The 15808-nt window shown below is 41.4% G+C and overlaps 1 protein-coding gene across 5 annotated transcripts in view; it reads left to right on the top strand.

Moving 5' to 3' along the window:
* Positions 1-15808, top strand: part of Fam160a1 (family with sequence similarity 160 member A1) — a 224331-nt gene that overhangs the window by 82979 nt on the left and 125544 nt on the right. For 2 of the 5 annotated variants that reach the window (XM_029537205.1, XM_029537204.1), the window contains exon 1: positions 15453-15513. Coding sequence is in view for 1 of the 5 variants with exons in the window: in XM_029537207.1 (XP_029393067.1) it covers positions 15445-15513 (69 nt within the window). In the remaining 4 variants the exon portion in view is untranslated. Of the gene's footprint in view, positions 1-15406; positions 15514-15808 lie in introns of those variants that run through there. The other 3 variants (XM_029537207.1, XM_021196553.2, XM_029537206.1) reach the window with 3 other exon arrangements.

Below are 15808 nucleotides of genomic sequence, written 5' to 3'. Positions count from 1 at the left end.
TTTTTTTTTTTTTTTTTTTTAATTAAGTAAAAATAAAGCTCTTTTCTTTGAAAGTGGGTTTTAAACAACCACAAAAATAAGAGCAGCACTATGCCAATTACTATTCTGTTTTATGTGTTTTGGTGCAGACAGTCAAACCTCTGGCCTCACATGAGCTGGGCAAGTGCTCTGTCACTGGGCTTTTAACACCTTCAGCCTTTAGTAGTCGATCCTTCTCATACGAGAGAAACAAATACTCCATTGATCTCATTCGGTCATTTGTGTGGCTGGTTTTCTACACCAGCAGAAAAATTTGATTAATTGCCATTAACTGTGAGAAATCCCATGGGTGATGAAATTTTTTTGGTCTATCTATTTTCTCCCCATTGTTCAAATAAATTAATAAAACAGCTTGCCAGAACACCATAGAAAATAAATATGTGTTCTGCATCAGCACAGGAGCACAGTGCTGTCCAGGGCTTACTTGGTCTGGAGTTCCAGTGTCCTGCCATTGTTGGCAGGGTCTGAACTCTGAAAGCTGCTGGGGGCTTCCGTTAGGCTCTTGTGGTTCACTGAGTGTTTGCTAAGGTGTAGACTTGCAGTCTCTCACCACTATGACAAAGGTGGGTCTGAAGCCAGTCCAGCATTAAACCTTTTACTTTGGTTTTGATGTTTTTGTCTTTCTAGTTACCTAGGCAATCAGTATTAAATTACCTCATCTTTGAGATAGCAAGAGAGTTTGATGTGAATTTTTTTCTAAAGTGATTTAATGCATTATGGGTAGACCATTATCAGTTATAAAGATAACTAATTGGGCAGTGAGTGCTATTAAATGGAACATGACATAACAAAATCCCAGCTCTATCTCTTCCAAACCTGTATAAATTTCTTTCTTTTGTTTTTGGTGGGTGGTGGGTGAAGACAGGGTTTCTCTGTGTAGCCCTGGCTGTCCTGGAGCTCACTCTGTAGATCAGGCTGGTCTTGGACTCACAGATTCACCTTCCTCTGCCTCTGAAATCTTCACTTGGGAGGATCGAAGGCATGCGCTTGGCTTCCGGATACATTTAGCATCCCTTTAGATTACATGTCTTCCTTCCTTTTGAGCCTAGTAGGCTCAAAATAGAGGCCACAGCATCCTCTTGCCTTAGCCTTCCAAGTAGATGTTGTGCCTACGGCTGTGTGCCATTACAGCTAACTCCACTTGCTTTTGTCTACATGGTTGTCTGCATTGTTGGGTTCTGTTTTCTAATCATTTCTTGAGGATTTTTGCATTCATGTTCATAAAAAGATGCTTGGATGTAGTTTTTCTGTCTTTGCTTGGTAACCCGTTATTTGTATGCTCACCTCGTACGTTTGGAAGAATTCTCTTGCTGTTTTCTGGGAGAGACTCTAGAGAGTAGCTGTGACTTCTTCCTGCTATGTCTGGTTAAAGTTCACCAGTGAACCTGTCTGTATGTGGTCCTCTCTGATTTGGAAGGTTTCTAGACATTGTATTTCTTTGCTATATACAAGCATACTTAGGTCATCTTGTTTCTTTATGTGAGTTTCGGTAGAATTTCTTACAAGGACTTAGTTCATTTCATTCAGGCCATTAAATCTACAAGCATAAAGCTGTGCATAACACCCTTTCATTATTTTCTCAGGGTTTGAGGGATCAGAAGTGATGGCCCAACCTTCATTTCTATTATCAATAAATTGTGTTCTTTATTTTTTTTGTCTTAGTTAATGGAGCTGAACTAAGGATTATCAATTTTATTGATTATGCCAAAAGACAGCAACTGACTTAGTTGGCTTTCTCTGTAGTTTTCTGATTTTCAGTTTCATTGATTTCTGTTGAGTTTTTGAAATGCGCCCCCCCCCCCCCGCTTGTGAGTACGTCAGCTGTGGGTCTTTCTTTGGCACCGATGTGCCTGTTCAATGCTCTAATTTCCTACTAAGCATTACCTCTGCACCTCACAGATTTTGTATTTTTTTTTTTTCATTTAGTTAAAAATCTTTAAAAATTCTCTTGAGGTTTCTTCTTTGACCTATGTGGTTTTAGAAATGTTTAATTCTCTCATAGTTTTTGTGCATTAACACAGTCATACATTTTCCCAAAGTGCAATTAGAGAACCGTTCCTACTGATAAAAACATGTGTTCACTGGGCTGTTAATGCAGAGGAAGGCTGGAAAGTGAGCAAGGAAGCCAAAGTGATTGAGTCTTTTTATTTTTTTTCTGGTCAACTGTGCTTATTTATTCAATGAACTTATGCCAACATTGAAATACCCATATAGATGAATCACCTTTGAAGTGATAACATTATATGATATAATAGGAAGAATAATTGCATTAGAAACTAGTCCCGAGAAGCAGTATTAGCTCCCTGTGGTTTAAGGACATACAAGTTGGCTCAGTGGTTAGAAACACTTGTTCTTGCAGAGGGCCTGCGTTCAGTTTCCAGCACAACACGGTAGCTCACAACGACTCTCAGGGGAATCCAGTGCCTTTCTTTGACCTCTGTGGGCACCAAACACGCATGTGGTGCACCAACAGCCATGCAGGCAACACACTTACATACATGAAGTAATAGGATCTTCAACAATTAAATAAAAATAGACAGTAAAGAGGGAAAGATCTAGACAGCAGGTAATTTCAGATTAAGTTTTATGATGAATGCTGTAATCAAGAATGCAAATTGAGCCAATATTTTTTTTTTTTTTTTTTTTTTTTGTTTTTTTTTTTTTTTTTTTTTTTTTGGTTTTTCGAGACAGGGTTTCTCTGTATAGCTCTGGCTGTCCTGGAACTCACTTGGTAGACCGGGCTGGCCTCGAACTCAGAAATCCGCCTGCCTCTGCCTCCCGAGTGCTGGGATTAAAGGCCTGCGCCACCAGGCCCGGCTGAGCCAATATTTTGTAAGGAAATGTTGTAAGGAAAATTAAAGTTTACTTGAAAGATCCTTCCCTAGATGGCAGATCATCTAGTCACTGCCAGAGGTGGACTTTGGTTAAACCTGGTAAGAGGTTTTCTGCTTCTGCTTAAGATCAGTACCATGGCATTCAGTTTTATTTCTCTGTTATTTCTTTTTCCCCTCCTAACCTGGTAGATGTGGAGGAGTTTCGTGTTGTGGTTTCCATTTGTGTTTTGCCATTGATCAGTAATGTAGATACTTTTTGTTGTTGTTTTTTTTTTTTCATTTGTTCACTGGTTACTTGCCTGTTTACTTTGGAAAAAATTCTATTGAGTTCTTTGCCCATTTTTTTTGTTTTGAATTGGATAAACTTTTATTGTTGAGTTTTAAGAACTCTTTATATATTTTTGGATACTAAGCCAGTTCTCAAGGATACAATTAAAGCTTATAAAGATATAGTAAATTATAACTCATTCATAGGAAAGGAGGAAACTGACAGAAACAATAAGTTGGAATTCATAATAGTTAAAAACCTTAGTGTATCAGATGAGATGAGGGAAGGGAAACCATGATTGGAATATATTGTATGAAAGCCAAAAAATATATTTTCAATAAAAAAATCAAGCCATGAAAAAAAAGAAGAGTGGGGAGGTCATAAGAGGGGTTGCATCCTCTTGAACCAGAGTTACATAGGGTTGCGAGCTGTCATGTGGGTTGGAAATTGAACCCTGAGTCCTCGGGGAGGGGAGCTGGTGCTCTTATTTGCTGAGATATCTTTCCATCCCCATAGGCAGTTGTCTTAACCACTGAACCATATCTCTGGCCCCTCTATAAAATCTTTTAAATGGTCACTGTATATGCAACTATTATTTTAAAATGATTTTTAGTATTTTAGCATTCAGTGCATCTGTGACTAGAAATGTGAAGATAAATGTGTCTGGACATTTTTTTTTATGTCGGGGATAGCACTTTTGAGGTAGGGTTCATGAAACCCAGGCTGGCCTGAACTCACTTGTAATTGAGGTTGACTTTGAACTTATAGTTCTCATATGTCTACCTTCCAAGTGCTGGGGTAACAAGCACACATTACCATACCCAGTTTACAAAGTGCTGACAATGGAACTCAGAGATTTTCATCCATTAGGTAAATGCTCTGAATTGAGATACATCCCTAGCCCCTATATCTGACATTGCAGGGAAGTATGTAGAGATAAAGGCATATGCATAATATTTGCTAAGTGACTAATAAGTGCTTTTTATGTACAATGTGCATTGTATTTAGACTTTTGCCATACAAGATACAAAATTGAGCAATAAAAATCTTAAAAAAAAAAAACCCCAAAACAAAAAATAACAAAAACTTTATGCCTTTGTCAGTGTTCTATTGCTGTAAAGAGATACCATGACCATGATAACTCTTAAAATAGAAAGCATTTAATTGGGGCTGGCTTATCTTCAGAGGTTTGTCTCTTACCCTCATGGCAGGAAGCTTGGTGACATGCAGGTAGACACAGTGCTAGAGAGGGAGCTGAGAGATCTATATCTGGATCTGCAGGCAGCAGGGAGAGAGAGAGAGAGAGACTGGGCCTGCCTTGGGCTTTTGAAACTTCGAAGGCCACACCTCCAGTGATACACTTCCTTTAACAAGGTCACACCTACTCCATCAAGGCCACGCCTCTGAATAGTGCCACTCCCTGGTGACCAAGAATTCAAATATATGAACCTATGAGGGTCATTCTTAGTCAAACTACCACAGTGTATCAAAAGATGTCAAGAAAGTGAGAAGATAACCAATCAAATATGGGAAATATTTATAAGTCATATATCTGCTAAGCTAGAAGTTTCCTTAACTGATTTTCATGTCTGTATGTCTTGTCTGGGCTGAAAATGCAACCCTCGGGAGCCATAGACTATCTAACAAAAATCCCAATACCAGACGTGAGAAGCCCTCTTTTATGTTATTGGTCGGGGGGGGGGGTCAAGAGACTCCCTAGATATTATAGGCTATTGCTCTTACTCTTGGTTGCCCCCCAGAGAGTGAAGAAAAGGCCTGAATGCTAAAGATACCATGCACTTCAGACCCAGAATCCAGAGGACTTGAACTGGATTTGACCTTAAAGCCCCCTCCCTGATGACCAGAAGGTGCCATGCAAGCTTCCAGGGAGGGAAGCAACCAATAGTCAGCTATCACATTTATGAACTAAAATAGCAACCCGAATGGCAGGGTCATCCTGAGGGTGTGGTAGTCATATGCAGATCTTGTCAGTAACCAACCAACAGCTGTCTAATCAGGTTAAGGCCCACATAACAAGAGAGAAATCATCCCTGGTTATAGAAACCTGGCCTGCAGGGCTAGTGATGCCCTGGATCTTGGAGGACGGCCTGTAACCACCACTTTACTTAGCAAGATTAACACCTAAATGCATTTTAAATATTTACCCTTATCCCTAAAGATAAGTGTAGCTCTTATGTCTCATTAAAAATAAGCCTGTTTGCAAGAGATGGAGAGCAGTGCAGAAAAGCACAACTGGTAAAACTTGAGAGAAGAGACATCATGTGCTCAGTCTAAACTGATGCATCTATAACGACTCTTGCACTGAAGACCCAGGGAAGAGGGGCTAGAGGATTGTAAGAGAGGAACAGGAAGTCAGCTGTGAGACTGTGTCTCCTAGCAATGCCAGGGAAGCTACAGCCATGAAGTATTGGTAACATGAGAGCCTAAACAAGATTTGATCAAGGACTATATAACAACAGACATAGCAACAGACATACTAACATGGATTGGGGAAGATCTTCCTCAGGACCAACCCTAGAGAAAGAACTACAGGCAACTTAGAAGTGCTGATCTTCCTCAGGGAAAAAAACCCCAGTTGCTTATCCAGTATAAAATGGTTAGTCACACACAAGTAAAATTGAACAGATTTTTATATATTTAGTACCATACATACGCACACGCATGTGCGCACACGCACACACACACACACACACACACACACACACACAAACAAAGAGAGGTCATGAATTTAAACAAAAGCAAAGAGAGGTGCATGGCAGGAGTTGGATGGAAGAAAGGAATTAGTATATGCTTTAATTAAAAAATAAAACTAATAAAAATGATAAATTTTCATTTGTTTATTGAGAATTTCATATTACTAATGGTTACTAGTTTACATCACTTTCTCCTCCCTCCAATTCCTGTATCCCCTGACTCTTTCTCAAATTCATGGCCTTTTATTTGTATTTGTTAATTATTATTGTTTTTGTTTTTTGTTTTTTGTTTTTTGTTTTTTTTCAAGACAGGGTTTCTCTGTATAGCCCTGGCTATCCTGGAACTCACTTTGTAGACCAGGCTGGCCTGCCTCTGCCTCCCAAGTGCTGGGATTAAAGGTGTGCGCCACCATGCCTGGCTAATTATTATTGTTAAGCACTGTTAAGCACAAACACTCATATATATAAATTTGTAAACACAACCTGCTTAGTCTGCTTGGTGTGGCTGACGTGTATGTGTGTTTAAGACTGACCACCGGCGACTGCATCACTCATCAGGGCTCATCCCTGGAGAAGACTGATTCTCCCTCACTCATCAATCATTCATTGCCTGTAGCACTTCATCTAGGGATGGGCCTTGTGGGATTTCCCAGGTCCACACTGACTGCCAGTTAGTGCTATCCTTTTACAGGTCTTGTCTAGGGATCTGCAGTGTTGAGATTTCACATGTGCTGCTGCCTTGCCTCCCTGGCATCTATAGAAGACACTATTTTTGCAGTGGATGCCGTGATCCTCTGGCTCTTACAGTCTTTCCACATCCTCTCCCGCCATGTTCCTTGAGTCTTAGGTTTAGGGGTTGTATTGTTGTTGAAACAGTCTTTCTGTAACGAATGGTCTCTGTGTGCTGTAAATAGAAGAAGCTTCTTTGCTGAGGGGTGAGAGCTCCCTTTACCCAGCAAAAGCAGCATGGGGACTTGAGTAGTCAGCTTTTATGATCATGGCAGTTGTTTTTTTTTTTTCAAGATTGTCGCCCACAGCATGCTGTGTTGCCGCCTAGCTCAGTAAGTAGACCTTTCTAGACCTTCCCTAGTTGGGCCTTCCATTGACCAGCAGTCAGCTTTGTGTGTATCTATGCAAGCTTTACTTAATAATAGTATAACTTAATACTTTGGCTAAGTATTATATGAACCAATTAAATACAAGAGCAAAAAGATGATGTTTCTTAGCAAACAAAGTTTAACACTTTAGAAAAACTTCTTGAAGACCTGCCAACAGAAATTGCCTTTTAATTCTGTGTGGGTGATACAACCATGAGCCACTCTGAAACTTGTAGAAACTTTACAAGGATTCTGCACTCATGTTGTGTTACAGGCATCTTTATAATCTACATTAAAGTTACCAGTCTATTAAAGACACCAAACTGTAAACTATGGAAGTATGTTTTATGTTAGAAAAACGGTATCAATACTGATCGCCAGAGTCTCATACACAAAACAACTCCTATGTAAATCAAGGCACTGAATATATGTCCATATGTTGAAATGAAAGTAACCTTTATAGAATTTTTATAGCACCAATGCAGAATCTGCTTTTCAAATCCATTTAAATCCATTCTTCTTGCCATGTCTGTCATTATAAACTTAAAGCACTCGATCTCCAACTTGTTAACTTAAAGGACTTTATGTCTCACAACAGGTATTTCTGTGCTAGGTTTTAGGACTGGTTGGCGTCACTGTCATCAGGAAGGAGCCTCTCCTCCTGTCTTCCATGCATTTCTCTTAGGCTGGCCCTGGCTGAATTACAAAGCAGCTACAGTGAGTTCAGGGGTAGGACAGGTTCTATCCATTCTTTGGAACTGGGAAGCTTGTCCCCAGAACCTCTTCTGCAGATGCCACACACTCTCTTGTCTGAAATGAGTCATCCTTAACCTGTCCCTAGTAAGGGCCCACTGGTATTTAATCCTGAAGGTAGAGTTAGACCTGAGTCACTTGAGGCTGGGATGAGCTCTTTAATAAACCTGTTCTGGCTAGTTTGTTTTGTCGTCTTGACACGAACTGATTCATATGGGAAGAGGGAACCTCAACTGAGAAAAATGCCTTTGTCAGATTAGCCTGTAGGCAAGTATTGTGCAGTATTTCCTTGAACAGTGTTTGATGTGAGAGGGTCCAGGCCCCTCCACCCCTGAGCAGGTGGTCCTGGGAGGTATGAGAAAGGTAGCTGAACAGGAGTCTTGAGGACAAACCAGAAGACAGCATTTCTCCTTGGCTTTTTGTCTTCACGTTCCTTCCCTGCTTGAGTTCCTGCCTTGGATTTCCTCAGTGATGGCCTGAGATCAGCATGTACACACCCCTTTCTTGCCGTGCTACTTTTGGTCATGTCTTTAGCACAGTGACAGTAAGCAAGCTAGAGCAAAACCAAAGCCTGTTAACAGGAAGCCAAGGACAAGCTTGCTGGTGGAATGACAGCCATTTTTATGATGACAGAGGATCTTTCATGCATTGCACTTCCCTTTAAACTTTTGATAAGAGCTGAGCAGTAGTGAAACTAAGGACCTATTGTGAGTATTCATAGTGCATCTCTACTGTATTGCTCAGGAATGTATTCATCTACTGCACAATGGACGTGCACTATGAGGGGCAGGTTGTCTTGCTCTTCTGAAAAATTGCATCAAGTCTAGCAGTCACACTTGAATAGATGGCCTTCCCACCTCTGCCTGGAAAGGTCGGTGGCAATTTGGAGTAGCTGATGATGGGGTGGCTCAGAGATTTTTGTGCTCATTCTCATTATGCCCCCTTTTGCTGGGGGCTTCTTTCCCATTTCATGTGGCTTTGGAGGAGAAAATAATCGTGCTCATCTATAACCTATTTCTTTCCTCTTATTCCTAGCTGTGAGAATAGGCATGTGATTTAAGCCCTGCTAGTCAGGGTCCCTATTTTCCAGGCTGCAGCAATGTCTTCAGGGAAGGTGTGGGATGCAGTTAGAATCATGAGAGCCATTCTGGAGATTTTTTTTTTTTTTATGAGACAGTGCTGGAAACACTTATGGTTTTAGGATGGAAATGAAAGCCAAATGATAGCTTATTCCTGAGGTCACAGAGGGGAAGGCTGCCCATGGAGAAGGAGAGACGAAAGCCTGTAGGCAGAGACGTGATAAGTAGGGGGTAGGGTGCAGATGGGTAAGAGCAAATGAACTTGGGGCATTACAGTCCCAGGTCCAGTTTTCTTGTGCAGTCAGCTGCCACGATGTCTTCCGGCTAGATGAGCTAAAATGTCTCCTGCTTTGTTTGTGTGAATGTGAGTTAGGTTCCTGTCACCTAGCTTCCAACATCTTGATTAATTATAGGATGCATCTGAGAAGATATCTGAGGCTAGTGCTGTGATAGACCTGAGAAGGTTCACTTTAATACTTAATGTGCTTAATGAACCTTATGCCCACCCCCAGCCAATGCTGAAGTGCCCATTCATGTTCAGTTTAACTTATGGCTGTTGAAAAAATAGCCTCTATCTTGCAGTGGTCAGTTTAAACTCTGATGGTTCTTTCCCATCAATGCCTCTGGGTAAGTGAGTTGAGAGAATTTTTTTTCTTCTGAGAAATGTATACAATGATATATATTTTTAAAATATCTGAAGAAACTTACTAGATGGAGTGAAATAGTTTTTAAGTAGTTGTACTTGAGTTACTATTGGTGAGGTTGACTTGGTATCGGCAGTTGCTGAAATCGGCAGTTGCTGAAATATAACCCTAAGAAAGGTGAGTGGTAGTGGTACACACCTTTCATCCCATGACTGGGGAGGAAGAGTCAGGTGGATCTCTGACTCTGAGGCCAGCGTAGTCACAGAGCATAACTGGGGCTATGTGGAGACACCGCCTCAAAAACCAAATAAAGAAACCAAACCAAACCAAACCAACCAAACAAACAAATAAACAAAAAACCCTAGTGTAGTGCACACTTATTTTTAAACCTAACGTTCACACACACAGGAGTCCTTCCCATTTTATGCTCACAGCAAATCTGAGCAGAATTCTAGTTAGTAATATGGAGGGCAAGAACAGAATTGATTAGGATCTGAGCATCTGGATGCTTGAGAAGCAGAGGCCTCTGTGTCTGGCATTGCCACAGGAAAGTACTTAGAACTTTGGACCAGGGACACTTGTGGGGAAGCACCCACCCAAATGGGACCTGGATTGGCTAAGTGGGTCAGAAGAATTGAGCGTCTTTCCCATTATCTAAGGTTTCAGTGAAGTTACAACTTTTACTTGTTTCTCCAAAGACAAATAAGGGACAAGTGCAAAGTGACAGAACAGGCCTAGTCCAATTTTAGGATGAAAATGTGAAGTTAATGTAGTAAAACAAATGTTTCAGTGTAGCAACCCTTTAAATTCTTTAACTGTATTGAAAACATGGGCCGACACCAACCGTGTAATGACTGCATTAAGACAGGGAAATGACCCTGCTCCAGCACGCCCTGGTGTGCACCCAATGGGGTATGGTAGTTGTCCCAGCGTGCTATGGACCGGCAAGATTGTATGTTATTCAAGGGCATTGATAATAAACGGAGTGGCCACAAATAAAACTGCTCTTTCATACTCTGTGACTAGCACTGAATAATTTGGGGTTTCTAAAAATTGGAAGCCATTTGATAATCTTCTGAGTTCTGGACCATCTGCAAACCGATTTCATTTGCTTAGAGTCAGATATGGAAAGAATCAGAAGTCAGACTTGAGAAGGCTCTTTTGACAAAGTGGGACAGATGATGCTACCCCCAGGAGAATGACAGTCTGCCAAGACTTGGTCAGTGGCTTCTCTTTAAGGGTGTTTTGCCATATGGTCTCCTCCAAAAGCTAAAGATCAGGTTTCAAAGTCTAGCACATGCACATTAATAAATCATGTTCTTGAACTAAGGGCAGGCAGTAACTGCATCAGGAGGTAGAATTCAAATGGGGCTCTGAGAAGCAGAGGGAGAGAATTGACCCTGGGCGCCGAGTAGATGGGGAAGCCTGGTGTGTTTTGGGAAGGATAGTTAATACAATATTTACCAGGACCGCAAGGGTCCAGTGAGTTTCCTGTGACCTTTGTCAGGGAAGTATTTTCACCAAATAAAAAAAGACATCCTTGTAAGAGTGCTGAATTGCAGAGATAAAAACAGTGAAATCAGTTGGGAGGAGATTTGAAACTGTGGTGATCATTTTCAAAGTTTATTTACAAACCAACTTTGCTTCCAAGGACAGAAGGCACATCTCCTCTTCCCAAAGGAAAAATCTGTTGCGGCATTTTATTAGCATTTAAGGCAAAATTGAGACATCTCCAGTGTTGAGCAAGAGCTGGCTGATTCTAGCTGAGGTCTCCCAGCTAGGGTGGCTCACAGTGCCTGCAGCTCTCCCTCTATGCTGGGATAGCGACATTGGGTTTTCAAGGGAAGATGTGCTGAGAGAAAGAGACTAGATATTTTAGAAGACAACTTGAAAAAGTTTTAATACCCCATTTAATATTTTAAACTTCAGTTAACTTTATTACCTTCTTCTATTCAATATACATTTATTAGTATTTGATAATTATTAGGTTGGTCTTGGATCCTGATTTCAGTCAGTCTCTCAAGTGTCTGAGATTATAGGTATGTGTCACTACATCCAGCTTTTAAATAACCTCGTGGTAGTAAATAAACAAAAGGGCATCTATGACTACTAACTAACCAATTAATTTTGAGCTACAAGAGAAACCAAGGACTTGGTGACTGCTAGGCAGATATTGTCCCACTGAGCCACACACCAGTCTGGTATTTATTCTGAAGGTTCTCATGGCCCATAAGAAAGCTCCATTGCTCCTCTCTTGTGAGTCTGAGAACACTCTGAGAACCAGTTTTGCCTCTTCACAGAGCTAAAGGGCATCTGGAACTGCAAAGCAAGGTGCAGGCTAGAATTCATCCGAGAGAACATGTTATATTTTATTTAAACAGAAGATAACCGTTGCAGAGCTTAGACACAAGGAGAGTACTGAACCCAGAACTTTTCCCTGAGGTATTTTGAGTCTAAAAGATTCAAAGGAAGACAGAATCTAGAAATAAAACCTAAAAGGGCTGGTTTGAGGCGAAGGCTGGAGGAGTGGCATAGCAGGTCTAAGTAGCCACGAAGCACTAAAGCACTTAAGAATGAGAAAACAAGCCATTGGAAATGTAGTGTGTAGGAAAGACAAAACAGGGGCAGTAACTCTGGGGCCCTTGCATTCTTGCACAGCCTAATGCTGGTAAGTTATGGAGGTCTGACCACTGGCCAGGGTTATGTCTCATTTGGTGGCTTTGGAGTCCTTAGCCTTTTGGCAGGATCTGGCAATCCAGAGGTTCCTCATCAGCATAGGAACTGAAGGAGAGTAGCAGTTGCTGTACATCCAGGGTGGGAGAGAACATGCTGCCTTGTTGGTGCTCTCTAGGTGATGAGCGACACACCACTGATCCAGAACCTATGGGGGGAAACTCAACAGTATATGTTATAGAGAGGCTCTCCAAGTCACTCTTTCATCTCTGTACTCTTTACAATCATAGGCTTCTCCCAAATTAGTAATTTGGAATCAGAGCCCACAGAGTCCTATAACAAAGTAAGGGCTGACTCTCCCAGTTGGCTTGTGCCAGTCTGCTCTTATAGACCCTACTATAGACCTCTTATAGACCCTCCCTGGGGGGTTCTCCCTAGAAATTATACATGGCTTTGGAGTAACATCTGCCCCTCCCACCCTGCCCCAGGCAAATGCAGGCACTCCTTAGATCCGTCTCTTTGGAGTTTGGAAGTGTTCTCTGAGGTATGTATTTAACATTATTTGGGAAGAATATAAGCAGCATTAGCGCAGGGCTAACCTTGTACAAATGAGTGCTTAATAAATATCACCCGAGGAAAGTAGATGAGGTGGGAAGAAAGCTTGCTCGTTAGCCGTTGCTGCCACTGGAAGCATTTATTAAACTCTTTACCTTCATGGGGCACTGAGCCAGGGATACTACAAACTACATTAGCAGATGTGGCTCGTGGCCTTGGAGACCCAGGGCAGCATCTGAAAGCTCGTTCTTGTGTGAAGTGTGAAATTTGCCTCTGTTGTCTTTCTCAGCTGACAAACAAGTGAATAGCGGTTGGGACAAGAGTAACTAGTGGCCTACAGAAGACTGGTGCGCAGTTAGACTGCACCCTTGGGCAGTCCATGTTCCCATGAGTTCCCATGGAGTCACAGCCCCATGTTCCCGGAAGCTCTTTCCACTGCTGTACTGTGGTATAGAGCACCCCTAGGCATCCTATCACACCTTACTGTATACTCCTAAGGCTTTGTGATTGTAGGTATAAATGCACTTTTAAAAGATTTATTTTTGATATGTTGTTTTTCTCTGGCAGGAATGTACATTCTGGATTGCAAACATCACTTTGGCTGCAGAGTGATTTACTTCCTTTGCAGGGCATGGGCCTTTGGGGAGGTTCAGGATTTTCCTAACAGTGGGCAGTATTGTAAAGCATGACTGGTCCCTGACAAGGTTAGGAGCTGGAGGCTACAGTTTGTTCTTTGTCCCCAGGCCTCTGCTCTTCTGCGTCCCTCACTTCGGTTGGCTTCCCTTAGTTTTCTCTTTTCATATGTGGCCCCGGGGTCCTGCCTGTTGTCAGTGATAGGAATGTTTTCTTATTTTGAGTTGATTTTTAGATTTGCAGTAAATTTGCTCTTGCAATATGGAGAATTCCTGTTTATACACCCTAACCAGCTTCACTTAAGCCTAACCTCTTTTGTTCTAGAGGCCTCGCTGTTCACAGGGAGCTGGGAGAGTGGCCTTCCTCTAATTTCCAAGAAGCCTCAAATCGGGGAGTGGATTTTAGTGACCTAATGTTTTAGCTTTTCATGAGAAATTAGAAAATTGTAAGCCTTCTTCTGGTTATAGCAGTAGGGAACGTAAAGGTGGGGGGGCTAGTAGTTACTTCCCAGCTACGGGAGAACTGAGAGGATGATTTTGGCTTAAGAGTCCTTGCTGGGACCTTGAAATACCGTTTACTGATCCTTCTTTTTTAGTTAGCATTTAGCGACTGCCCCGTAAGTGCCGAATACCATACGGACCTCTGGAGCTCCCAAGCTGAACTTTAAGATGGGTGTTTTGATCCGTAGTGTACAAATGCTGTGCCGGAAGTACACAGTGTGCTGTGGAGAGTGTGGAAGTCGGCCTTGATGCCCCCTCCCTGCTCCTGCAGGCTTCATTAGGCTGCAGCACCTGGAAGGAGCACTCTTAGCAGATGGAAATAAGCTGTTCTGTTTAGTCCAAACTTGCAATTAGGATAGCTTAGGTAAATTCAGGGGACCTTCCGTGCTCTGTCATCTTACCAGTGGGTGAAGGCACTTCTCTCCGAGTGGAATTAAAACAGTCATTGAATGCAGTGATGTGCTGATTGTATTTATTTTCCCTGAGCCACCCACTGTTTTCCTTTACCTTCCTTTTCTGGGTACAATGCATAAAATTCTTTATTTGGAACAATAAACTATATGTATATATATATAATGCAATTTCAAATTCAAACCTGCATTAAAAGGGTCAGGACATATACCTATTTTGAAAAGCATATATACAGTATATACACAGATACATCACATTTGTCTTTTACTTTTTATATAATAATTAGAGCGGATACCCATACTTTATAGTAAATAATAGCTTTTAAAAACTATCCCACTCTATTGTTTAAGTGATGTTACTTGGTTGTGGGGGGGGGATGTATATTTGAATTGGTTCCTTAAAAGTGCCAATCCACACCTCTGCTTTAGTGTAAAGTATAGGTTATTGTCATTGGTATTTGTGCTTCTCCATTCTTACACACTAAGTGCACATAAAAGCTACTTTGTTACTTAGTGTCTCATTGGTTCATCAGTTGGCCTTTAGGTTTATCAGTAGATGGTGTGTGCTGTGTGCCTTTCTTTGTGGTGTTTCTGGAAGATGTTCTGGAAATGGGGACATAGCATTGTAATATATGGGAAATTCCACATCCATACTGGCAGTTTCTGTGGAAGTATTCCTGTTGCTAGCTAGTTCTTGCTGCCATGCTTGTATCTGTTAAGGAACACAGACAATGTTTAACCAGTTCATTTACATTTCCTTCTGTAAACTCAGACATGCATCTCTCCATGTTACGCATTAGTTGATTGAAAGTGAGTTTCTGTGAGCACAACTGAAATAGAGCAATAGAAACAATCAAAATAGCAGATGGACAGGTTTGAAAAGTATGAGGGCTCCACACCATTATAACCAGCAGTAGGCAACCTCATGCCACACGCCATGGGTTCCAGCATACATTTTGTTGGTATCCGGGTCTTGTTTCCCATTAGAGAGTCAAGACAAGAGACATAGGAAGTGATCTGTCAAATACAAATCTATGATCCAAACATTCACAACATGTTAAATTACACAACAGTCTAACACCAACAGCAGGCTTGGCAGTTAAGATACCATATGATTACCAGTGTGGAGAATTTCATTCAGATGAGCTGGAAGCTTTGATTTATTTTCCTTCAATAAAATTAAAACTGCATCCATTTTTAATTTCAGAACAGTGGAGAGTGAACCTTATTGGCAGCTACCACTGCATGTTGAATTCATTGAACCCTATTGTGAGGGCTTCAAACAGTGGCATCACCACACCAGTTGTGAAACAGGTAAGAGCCTGGATGTTACTCTTCTCTGTCATTCCTGTGTTGTTGGGCATGTGTTGGCTCCATTCCATACTGTGAATGGTGCTGCAATAAATATTGATGTCCAATATCCCTGTAGTTAACTCAGATTCCTTTGGGCAAGTTACTAGGGGTGTCTATCTGGGCCATGTGGTGTATCTATCTACTTTTAGTGTTTTTATGAAGCTCCACACTGATTTCCATAGTGGGTGAACTGAGGTACCATCTCATCAGCAACACATAAAGGTTCCCTTTGCTCTGCATTCTTTTTTTTTTTTTT

This window comes from Mus pahari, chromosome 4 (genome assembly GCF_900095145.1).
Source record: "Mus pahari chromosome 4, PAHARI_EIJ_v1.1, whole genome shotgun sequence".
Lineage (NCBI taxonomy): Eukaryota > Metazoa > Chordata > Mammalia > Rodentia > Muridae > Mus > Mus pahari.
This window is presented reverse-complemented; position numbering and strand designations above follow the sequence as displayed.